General features: G+C 42.1%; 1 protein-coding gene across 3 annotated transcripts; it reads right to left on the bottom strand.

The window, feature by feature from the left end:
* Positions 1-2,817: 2,817 nt before the first annotated feature.
* Positions 2,818-10,583, bottom strand: znf148 (zinc finger protein 148). 3 transcript variants are annotated; one of them, XM_076747173.1, is made up of 7 exons: positions 10,449-10,583; positions 8,230-8,548; positions 6,965-7,090; positions 5,999-6,122; positions 5,791-5,874; positions 5,560-5,678; positions 2,818-5,315 (listed from the first exon to the last, which is right to left on the bottom strand). In XM_076747173.1, exons 2-7 carry the CDS (start codon positions 8,524-8,526, stop codon positions 3,684-3,686), a joined length of 2,382 nt encoding a protein of 793 aa, XP_076603288.1. In that variant the 5' UTR covers positions 8,527-8,548; positions 10,449-10,583; the 3' UTR covers positions 2,818-3,683. The 3 variants fall into 3 exon arrangements, with proteins under 3 accessions (XP_076603288.1, XP_076603286.1, XP_076603287.1); XM_076747171.1 differs by having other exon boundaries at positions 2,840-5,315; positions 8,170-8,548; positions 10,449-10,553; XM_076747172.1 differs by lacking the exon at positions 10,449-10,583 and adding an exon at positions 9,540-9,605 and having other exon boundaries at positions 2,840-5,315; positions 8,170-8,548.
* Between the last annotated feature and the right edge of the window lie 1,025 nt (positions 10,584-11,608).

The raw sequence follows: 11,608 nt of genomic DNA, 5'->3' as shown, positions 1-11,608 counted from the left end.
TTATTGTAAAAATAAATATCTTCGGGTTTTGGACTGTTTGTGGGATAAAAATTACATTTTGAGGCTTCAAATGGGAACATTTTTCTAATTCCCTGACATTTCTGAATAAATGATCAAGCTAAAAAACAAACTAAATTGTGAATAAAACTTCCAGGTCAAATACTGTGAATTATTTTATTTATAAGGACGTGACACACAACAATCAAAACAACAATTTAATCAGATTGTTTACAAATCATAATATATTGCAAAAATCTAATCATATGGGTTACTTGACTGAAATGAATCAGCTACAATTAAAGCTGCACATTATTCATAAAACAAGTTCACTCGACCCAACAAGTTAGAGACCATGCAAATAATCCTTACTGTCTAACTTGAGATCAACCTTGAGGCGAAGCTGCACGGCTTCCTCGTCAGGGTCGTTAAAAGTATGAAAAGTCAAAAGTCCGGACTCGAGAAGGACATTCCCATCTGCATTTGAAAGATCTTGACACAAACGACTTGTACAGAGATAAATGAGGGTAGCAACAGTGACTGCATATGATATACTGTACATATCAGTGCCGTAAATGACATGTTTCAAAAATAGTTTTTATCAAAAAATTCATAATTCAGATCTTTTTACACAAAACAAATATTTTTTTCTGTAGCTTATACAAGGACACTTATGGCCAGGTTACTGACAATAGTTAATTAAAAGGAAAAAATACCATAGTACTGCTCATATAACTCGTGGGATACAATTTATCGAAGCAGAATTCCTCATCTGCGCTGTGCTTTCAATAACTGCTTACAATGAAATGGGTAGCTAGTGGAATCATTCAACCACCAAACGAGTTACACTCCACCCAAAATCTGTTTGAACTGACATGATCTGAAGCCGACCACAGCTGAGGTTAAACATTTGATGCTTAAAAAAAAAAAAAAAAAAAAAGACTTCAGGTGGAGTATTACTTTAAAACCTAATGGACACTTTCTGTGGGGTTTTCATTACCAACAGCTGTATACAGTAAATCCCATCATAACGCACAATCAACTGCATTAACTCACAAAAGAAGAGCTCACTTTAACCAATCAGCGATACAATTGTAAAGAAAAAGTGTCAATTTTCTTCTGATAACAGTGGTGAGATATATACACACACCTCAGAAAGCCACATCTTGTCAGCAAGTGAAATGGATTAATTGTTGAACGCAAGAAATGCTGGAAAAACTAATTACTGTGCCTTCCACTGACAAAAAAGTGTCTCTTGCACAAGACTTGTCACTCTATTGACACAAAGATCTAACAGTACTTCTCAGAACGTAAAAATATACAATGTATTTACAGCAGAACATGTTCTACACATTCTAGCGGGAATGATCGACGAGGGAAAACAAAGTGTTGGATGATTAATGCGGGTGCCGTCCCTGATTGTCAGTAGAATTGTAACAAGAGGGAGCTTAACATCAATTTCCAAACCCAATTTGATGGCGCATATAAAAACAGTGTTTTACGCGATAGCACCGAAGAAATCACACGTACGTGTACACATGGAAAACAAGCGACGGTGCGACGAAGCACACAGGAGACCATCGCATCGTATTCAACAAGGCCTGGACAGATGTGGCTTCCTACTGGATCCGAGCAAATAATTATCAAAACTTCAACATGATTCTGTACTCATATACACACACCGCAGCACAGTCAGCGAACAGTTTGAGAGTAAAACCTGGTGCAATTTCTGGCTAAAATTCTTAATACGACGGGCAAAATGACATCAAGCTCCCAGATCTCGCGTCACGTCTCGATGTATTACAGACTGAATAGTTTGATAGCTTATGTGTTTGCTGTTGTTGTGCAAGTGGAATAAGTAGCCTTTGAGTGCTGCCGAAGAAAAAGAGAAATATACAGGAATGAGTGAAGGAAAGGCTGGAATTTAAAAAAAAAAAAAAGGCACAGATGCAAAATAAAACAGGAAAACCAAGCACCTCATTTCTTCCTGTGCTGTCTTTCATTATACAGCCTGAATAAAACTTTGACTTTCAAGGTCGAATCTCATTATTCCCCCCAAATCCTGTACATCTTCCAGCAAGAACAACAACCAACGTACTACAAAACTGAGGCCACAACAGCTTCGTTACAAATGACGCAAAGCAAAAAAAGCATCATCTGAAGTTTCAAATGACCCAAATCTGACATGATGAGGATTTCCACTGACGGGCCAGACTCAGAAATCTCACCTATAACAAAAGGTTGCCTTTAAAGCAAAGGTATTATGCATTTCCTCCTCTGTCAAAGTACATACTACATTCCCTGTAGTGAAAAATGTGCAAATTGTGCAAAAATTAAGCACAATCTTCTTAAGTAATTTCACTACAACTCGCCTATACTTCTGAAGGAAAAGAAGAAATTATCCTGCAGTCATTACATGTGTGCAGCTATTTCATACCCAAATCTTAAAAAAAAAAAACAATAAAAAAAACCCCAACAACTTTTAAATCTAATACTGCCCCAGCCTTTTTATCACGATGTCTATCCTGCACTGGAGTCACACGCGTAAAAACCAGTGCCAAGGAATTCAAAGGGAATACATTAATCCTTGCTCAAGCTTCAAATGATTTAAAGACTTTCCTTCATTTTATGTTCCAGCCAGATCACAAAGGTGCTCCGCCACTTTTCATTGAAGTGTTTCACGAAAGCGAGGTGACAGTCGTCTTGTTTTTTTACAGGAAATGAAAGGCGTATCTTTGAAATATGTCTTTTAATCTGGAGTAACTTTATAGCCTTACTTTTTAAGTTTTAATCATTATTTTTACACCTTATTTTTTCTCTGGATTGTTTCAATTTTGCTATGCGAGGCACTTCTGGATGCATGGTTGTATGAAAGGTGCTGTAAAAATAAAGATGAGGTGAGTTAAACCATACAACATTAAACAATTTCTAAATGAAAGCTACAATTTCTTCTTTTTGGCCATCAAACCAACCAAATTAGGCCCAATCTGTCAATGGAAAATAAACTAGATTCCATATAAGATCAATACAATCATTTCAATCTTTCCTGTAGCATTCACTACACATCATGTAGAAACACCCATTTCAGGTGACATTAAAGTGACTTCAACGTAAAGTGAAGAATCAGTGATGATCGAATCATCATAAGCGTCCTTTCAGGAGACAATTTAACAGGAGTTACACGGCTGGAATTAAAATGGTTTTGAGGAGTCAACTCAAATTTAACCAGATAAACAGCGAGGGGAGGTAGATGCAGTAAGAGCAAAATGGCATATATACAGTAAAAAGGGGCCTATGTTTTAAGAAGTGGAAATGTTGCATGAAGCAGCGAGAGTGACTTCATCATTTTTTGTGCAAGCACACGGACAAAACATGGAAGATGAACGCTGTGGGAGGATATTCCTCTCTATCTCTTGCTTTACACTTTGGTCACTAAATCTCTAAATGTAGCAAGAAATATACCCATGCACAATTACAATTTAGTTTTTAAAGGGGAAGTGCTAATTATAAGTTAGAAATTTTCAGTATTTCCAGTCTATGAGGTTGCGTTTAACAAAAAAAACAAAAAACAAAAATGCTTTGAGAAAGAGCACAAAGTTGCAACGGAACTTGTTTTGGCAAAACAGGAGACATGAATTAAAGTGCTGCTAAAATCATAAACAGAAATGAATTCTTCCCCCTTCCCTTCAGCCAAAGGTTTCACTGGATGAAACATCAGGGGAGGAGCTCAGTTGAGACCTGGTCTCAGTGACTCTGACTAAGGGGAACTCTGAGAAGTCTGTGCTGTGTCCTCGAAGACTTAATTGTCCATTGGCAACAGTAAACTGTGAGGAGGATCCAGATCTTGATGCCTGGAAATGAGATTTGAAGTTCTGATCGAAGGAGCTTATTTGAAAAGTCTGCAGTATGCCTTGAGAGGAGTCTGTCTTTTTGGAGGGCGAGACCTGCTCCAGAAAGTCCTCCTCAGCTGGGGACACTGCGGAGGGAGGAGTTGTCTCATCACCTGAAAATGAAAATGAGTGCTGGGAGTCCCCGACCAGTAATCCAAAGTGAGGTTTCTCTAAAGTGGACCTCAGCGGAGAGCTCATCCCTGATTTGAACCTGCTGGGGGAAGGAAACTGTTTCTCGGTGGAGAACAGAGGTTGTCCAGCTAAGGTGGGGTTTTCGGAGACCAAGCTGAGGCTCTGGCTGGTCAGGTAGCTGTCGTTCTGGCTGGTCCTCTCCAGTGCTTGCTGGAGAAACTTGGAGTACTCTTGCAAGAGGCTGACCTTCTCGGTAGCGGGCTGAGCCTGGGCGCTGGAGGCTCCGAGGCTCTCCACGGGGCTGCTGTCTGAAACATCAGAGGAGTTGATGGATATGCTTGACGTCACCTCTGTATCAGCCACACTGAAGGAAATGTCTGATTGCCCATTGGCTTTGTTGGAGTAATGGTCCAACAGCGTCTGAAGAACCTCGTCTGGCAACACATTCTTGTCATGCGTGGCTTTAATCTCCGCGTTGATGGGCTGGGGCTCCAGGATGGTGGCGGGGACAGTCTCGTCGATGACGGCTGACACCACAGTTTGTGTAACAGGTGGCTGAGACGAAATGCTGCTTGTGTTCAGGCTGTAGTCCCGACTGTTGTTGGCCATCGCGGCCTGAAGGTAACGTTTCTTCTTGAGAAACTGCATGGCATCGTCGTAGTTTGTGCTGCTGGCTGCAGGCTTCGCTGGTCCTCCTTGAAGGGTTTCTACCGACTCGAGCTCGGCGTTGCTTTCTACGTCTAAAAGGCCTTGCTTGTCCACGATTTCAAAGGTGTACTGCGTGACCTTCGTATTTTCCTCAAAGGAAGACAAAGTGGACAGGCAGGGAGGCGTTTGTTCACTGGACTGCTTCAGACTCCTCTTGGTGATTTTCTTCAGGACTAGTTTGGGAGGAGTCGTGTCTTCTGGTGACACGTCTCCCTCTTGGTGCTGGCTAGCCGTTTCTTCAGGAAGTTCCACAGAGTAGTCTGCAATCACGTACTCGTGTTTGACTTTGGAGGGCACAGCATAGAGAGGTAGACCTTCAATTTTATTCTGTCTCTGCTCCTCCTTCTCCTCCGTTTCTACAACAGTGTGTGCGTCGGTCTGGGCAGCAGTGGAAGTGCCTGAACTCTTGTCTGCACACTTCTGGCGCTTCTTCTTGGGCAGTGAACACTCTTTGGCGAGAAAGGGGAGGCCTAAAGAATCTGCTTCACGCAACGGCCCAACTTTACCAGCAGCCTTGTTGGACTTTCTCTCTCTGTTCTCGTGACACATTCGCCTGTGCTTTAAAACCCGGTCTGTTCTGGAGAAGTACTGTGGATAGAGCACAAAATACATTTATTCTACTGCATTGGTGAACAGACGCAACCTACCGATAAACCTTAGGGGAGTCAATGCAGACACTTCAAGCCAAACACTTTCCAACACTATCCAGTGGTACTCACAGATACTAGTTTCAGCGACCTCTCTTATCTTATATATGCTGTGTGTTCACAATTAAATACCTGTTTTTCCACTATATTTGACTGTAATTTACTAGCAAACTCAAACAGCTTACCTGGTGACAGTAGTCACATTGGTAGGGCTTCTCGCCACTGTGAGTCCTCTTGTGTCTCTCCATGTGGTACTTCTGGATGAACCTCATCCCACACTCATCACAGCGAAAAGGCTTTTCACCTAAATAAAAGGCAAGAAACAGAAAAAAAAGAAAAAGACCAGATGACTCACTTGAAACTGAAATGGCAAGTAAAATCCTAATACATGCTGATTGCATTCATTCTTCACTCACCAGTGTGGATTTTCTCATGTCTCTGGAGAAGATACTTCTGAATGAAGCGCATATCACACTGGCTGCACTGAAACGGCTTCTCACCTGGAGTTTCAATAATGTAAAATAAACATCATTACATGTAAAACAACCACTGTCGCTATAGATATATATCGAATTTCGAAGCAGATTAAAATATAATTTTAAAACGTGACTGAGCAATTCGTACCAGTGTGAATGAAGACATGCCGCTGTAAGTGGTAGTTGGTTCTGAATGCAGCATTACAGTGAACACAGATGTGACACTTGGGGTTTTGTATGCCCAACGATCCATCATCGTTGATGCTGAGAATCTACAACAGCAAAGAAACACAGACACATAAGCCACGCTTTCGGTATGTACCCTTGAAACTTCTACCAAACCCATCCCCACATGTCCCTAACCACAAGGTCTGTTCTCAGTTTCTACCACAGACAATACTCTTGAATGTAGGTGGTGTTGTTACTGGGGCTTCAGAGCTGACACCCTTCGCTTATTACGTTATTTACTGACACACTCTAACTTCTACTGTACATTTACCGCCAGACTGACAACTCACTGCTAAGCTTTTCCTCTGTTTTCTCCCATTCACCATCACTTTTCTGTCACTGGCTCGCCTGCTCAACCACACGCTGGCATTAAGCACTGAACTACACCGCTCTTATTAAAACAAGAACACGGTGGAAGGCGGTGAATGTCTCGTGTTCTTTCTTCCTGGTATGTGGCTGTTTATTACAACAAGGAGAGAAGCTCTGTTTGAGAAAAGGCTGCAGGCAGCAAGATAAAAGACTGCTGAAAAAAAAAATAAAAAAAATGGAGAGCTGGAAAATCCTACATCAGAGCGCAGACGATGAGGCGACTCTGGCCGCACCGATTCTCTCTGACCAATCAACGGACTGCATTGTTTCTAGCTCCACCTGTAAGTACGGGATCACTGTGCTATGTACTTCGACAAAGAAGTAACGGAACCATCTGTTCGTACCATCTACAAGGAAAATAACAGTTCTAATGTGCAACAAACTGAACTGATCCGTACGGCCGGGTACCACAGCAGTGTTTGCTTCTATCTTATGGCTATCACTATGGAAAAGTCTCACACACATGCAGGTCAGACCATTTTAAAAATGTGATTTCTGAGATAAAACTGACTTGCACCTTTGCTGGTGAACGCTGCTTCCTTTTTTTCTTCTTAGGACACACCATCAGGTCCTTCACTCCTTTTTTGTCCTTCTTTATCTGGACCGGTGGCTCAGACAGCTTCAGCTCCTGCTTGATGCTCAACTGTAAAAGTAGGACCATAGATAGGCAAGACATTTAACAAGGCATATGACCTACTTTAAAGCCCACCCACACATCCAGCAGCTTATCCGGGTCAGACAGGTGCAATAGGGCAAACAGAGGACAATCTACCAATGTGAGGGGAACTAACCGTGGAGCAGCTGCTCCTCCTAATTTTAAGAAGCTAGTTGATGTGCTTCAAGCATCCTCTGAGTTTGACTCCCTGCTGGAGGTGAAATACACTGGAGAGAAATCTCAAGTCCTAGAAAGCCTAGAACATGCTGAGAAATCACATCCTCCAGCTGGCCTGGGAGCATCTGCTGGTCTCCAATCTGACTCAAACAATGTTGCCCTCATTTAAGCAAATAATGTAGTGAGCACCATGTTTTTCTTAATAACAAAACCAATGGCTAAAACTATGGAAATTACATCCATGCTGCAACAAACAGGAATTATGTTTGAAGCAGCCTCAAGCCTGATCCTGTGGATCAGCTTAGGTTATCCCTGACGATCACACTCAGGGGGAAAACAGCCTTATATTCACCACCTGTGCTGTATCTTTAATCTGTTGTAATGGAAAAGATTGAAAAGCGCAATCATTTCGGCTAATGCCTCTCTCACTAGAAAGACTCCTGATAGTGTGAACCAAGTACACAATTACTACAATATATCATCCTTAATGTTAAATAGTGTTATTTTCAGTGATGTTCTGTGGTGTGACAGGCTTTCTTCTTCTAATATTTATGTTGTATACTTCATATAACTGTCCTTGACTCAAGTGTTAAACACAGCCTTCTATTTCAGACCGCGTTTTCAACAATATGCGATCACTTAAATTTTCTTTGGCGTTGTTTTTTGCGAAACAGCACAAAGCTAGTTCATGTCTGTCAACAGCATTTAAGTGGGCCAAACGTGGTTTTCATGTACGTGTCAATACCTCAGTGAATATTCAATGCTGCGGGAAGTGATGCCTCATACCACACACTGCACGGGATGACATGAAAGGAAACTCACTACGATGACGTGGAGACAGAATCCACACAAATACTCTCATCAGTACTTCATAACCAGCATAAACTCACTGGCATATGAAGCAAGCAGGGCAACTTATTGGTGAGTTTTAGGGGGAAATGGACTCCCACCTCGCCTCCTCCCTCCTCTTCTCCTCCTCCTCCACCATTCTTTGTCATCTCCTCCTGCATCATCAGCTGCTCTGGAGGGACCAGGTCATGCGTAACCAGCGAGCTCCCAGTCAAGTCCTCGTCTTCGTCTTCATCGTCATCGTCCTCGGCCAACAGGGGGTGGTTTGCCAGCGACCGTTCCCCCAGGGTCATCACCACCAGTCCTCCTCCGCTGACCAGCCCGACTCTCCCTCCTCCATCTATTCCTCCACTGCTGCACTTCAGCAGCATACCATCCAGCTTGTCCTCAGTGTTCATTTTACATAGAGTAGTTCTAAGTCTGTAAAAGCAAACAGAGAGATGACCGGACAGGTATGGCAAGCCAAGAGTCAAACATACATACTGCACGCTGTGGAGTATTTGGCATTATGAGAAGGCGGATGTGAAACCGCACACACAACAGCAGCATCGGGGGATCCTTAATGTAAAGTAAGCAAAAATGCAAGAGTAAAAGCTCATGAAACAGGGAGCCATGTTGGTGCTGAAGCCTGGCAAGAACAAGTCGACAACAGCGTGGATGGCATGAGTTTTTCCATCCCCATGAAAGTGATATTTGAGATACTCAGAGGGCCCTGATGTTATAAATATTATGTATATTCTTGTCCTAGTAAGCTTCATTCACCAATTCACTAGTTGCACATACATGGCAAACTGTAAAGACTGAGCTCCACATCTTATGCCTCTTCTCGGTCAAGTGTCAACTTTTCTAACTGGGTCAGATGTTGTTTCTGTAATCTCATCTTACAACATGTAACTTAGCTTACACCACAGTTTAAATTGATAGCAAGCGATGAGAAACAACTAAGAAAGTGTAGAATTTATTGAAATAATGCGCTGCTTTTATGAACCGAAGCCATATTAGATACGTTAGCGTTAAGTTAGCTAACGTTAATGTACTTGACTCGTGAACTATGCAGATGTTTTGATATTTCTTTCAGAGACGGCTAAATGTCAGTCTACGCTGACAACAGGATATTTAATGAACTGAAAGAGTAGTCAGAAAACCAAGCACACATTTTTTACTGCAGCATTACACTGGTGTTGTCCTCTCTTGCCGTCAGACTTTAACAAGACCTAATTAGTTAACCAGCAATCACTTGATCTTAAAACGGGAACGCTAGCTAACGTAGCACTTGTGGGCCATTGGTAATAGATTTGACACTGCAGCTAGCTAGCGTAGACTGACCCACGAGGCAATAAACCGGGTAAGTACCTGTCAAGGTTTAAAAACACAACAACAACCACTTAGTCCCATATGTAAACACACTCACTGTGTCACTTAGGTTAAGTGGGTTAAGTCTCTTGCTAGCCAGCTAGCTAGCTGCGCTTGTCACATCACATTTCCAACGACTGCTGACGAAATGTAGGAAGAGCGGCGAATGTGCCTTCAGAGTAAAAGCTCGTTCACCAGTTCAAATGGTCTAGGACGAGCAGAATTAACTTTCCACCTACTATTGCAAATTGTCCATGGGAACATATGATTAGTGCCAGTATAACTGGGCCACAAACCATATCGACCATACAAATGCAGAGTCTTATGTACTAACTATTGTCACTGATAATATATCGGATGAAAACTAGGTTAACTTAAAACCAAAAGAGGATTTTTTTTTTCTCGAAATCACAATAACTTGCAACCTCACCAAAGCTGCCAAACTAATTCATCATGTTATCATATCTGCATTAACACTGCCCCAACCGCATCACTAAATACTTTACTTTGACGGCTGAGAACGGAAGTTGTATTGAATTTGCACTCCTTTGACATATGTCTACGGCCTGTGTGAAGCTAGTTAGCTAGCCGTTAGCAAGTTCCTGCAAACATTGGTCTATCTCTGTTGCTGTAATCTTCAGATGACACCGCATCCTCATTGCATTAGACGTGTCTTCTCACAAGCTATGTTCAACAATAAATTCTAGCTCACATCAAACGACATGCATGGCAAAGAGCACTACTTTCGTTTGCATATTTCACCAAACTTGTCAGGAGGGCTACTTCGCTTTGGCGCTAGCGCCTCAAGCTTCCTCAGCCACTCTGCCCAATAGGCCACAATGTATTGCCTGCTAGTAAAGCTAACGTTCGCTAACTAGCTAGCTTGCTACTAAGACAAATAATAACATACGTCTGAGTAGCGCACAAGCGATATGCCAACTATTAAAGCTGCATAATTTCTTCTTACCTGCTACGCGTCTTAAACCCGTATAGCTGTCATGATTGTTATGCAAGACTACAGTGTAATGATGGTGTGCGGAATAATCAAATACACCATCACGTTTCATGAAGGTATGAACATTTCTATTTGTCGCCATCTAGTGGTCAACATTGGTCAGTGATGAGCAGTGCGCTGCGCTCTTGATCACTGCTGCTGATCGTGATGTTCCCTCGCGCTTCAGCTTAGCGATTTACGTCTAGAAATGATTTTTAGAATAATCTCATCTATCATTTTTGCCCTTTGTTGTCATCATTGGCCTTTTTAATCAGTCACACAAAAATATGTAGGCCTATATCAATTTATGGTGAAACATGCATGATGCTTTCTAGCCTATTAGGCTAATAAGCTCCACAGTGGCTAAATATGATTTGTAGTCATCTGATACAGTCCATGCGGAAATTAAACCCGACCCTATTAGTGGGTTCCAGGCTGCATGAAAAGTCAGTTTAATGCAGTCATGTCATGTGATGTGGTGGTTCTTTTTTTTTCTTGCCTGCAGTCAAACTGCAAAAAACAATGTTGATTTCCTCTTTTTGGTGGTCGCTAGTGCAGAAGTGCCATTGCAGTTGAGTTTTGATGTTTGGTAGTAACCTGCAGCCCTCTCAGAAAACAAACCCATCTTTTCAATGATGACCAGGTCAGACTTAGTACCGTTTAACTCCTGCATCTACTCCTGCATCTACTGCTACATCGGGCCTGCTGACTTGACAACAGTTTTTCATGTCATTTATAGACCATCTTCCCTTTATTATGGGATCAGAATGGGATTAATTCTTTTTGAAAGGGTGCGTTAAGGCAACAGTATTAGTATCAGCACTATGAGAACAGTGTAAAATAGCAATAACGGACGGATCAAGTGGAAAACGGGTTTAATGCAACGCAATCATTTATCTATTAATCCTTCCACTGACAGCTTTGCCGCAAAAAGAGATGCTGAGGGTCGTGATAAGATGATAGCCTGTCATGCCGAGCCATCACACACACACACACACACACACACACACACACACACACACACACACACACACACACACACACACACTTCGCTGTGAGGAATACTAATCAACCTGTTTGCCCACAAGTGAGGCAGCTCGGCGCGCAACTTAGGACTTCTCCATTCTGTGTCT

Source organism: Chaetodon auriga, chromosome 13 (assembly GCF_051107435.1).
Source record: "Chaetodon auriga isolate fChaAug3 chromosome 13, fChaAug3.hap1, whole genome shotgun sequence".
Taxonomy (NCBI): Eukaryota; Metazoa; Chordata; class Actinopteri; order Chaetodontiformes; family Chaetodontidae; genus Chaetodon; species Chaetodon auriga.
This window is presented reverse-complemented; position numbering and strand designations above follow the sequence as displayed.

What these genes read in the sequence shown, in the direction of transcription:
- znf148 (XM_076747171.1), bottom strand. Translation starts at nt 8,526, where the DNA reads ATGAACACTGAGGACAAGCTGGATGGTATGCTGCTGAAGTGCAGCAGT. An exon ending in GCATGTCTTCATTCACACTG is followed by an intron (nt 5,875 to 5,998) that starts GTACGAATTGCT and finishes TTGAAACTCCAG; the next exon opens with GTGAGAAGCCGTTTCAGTGC. An exon ending in AATGTGACTACTGTCACCAG is followed by an intron (nt 5,316 to 5,559) that starts GTAAGCTGTTTG and finishes CTCTATCCACAG; the next exon opens with TACTTCTCCAGAACAGACCG.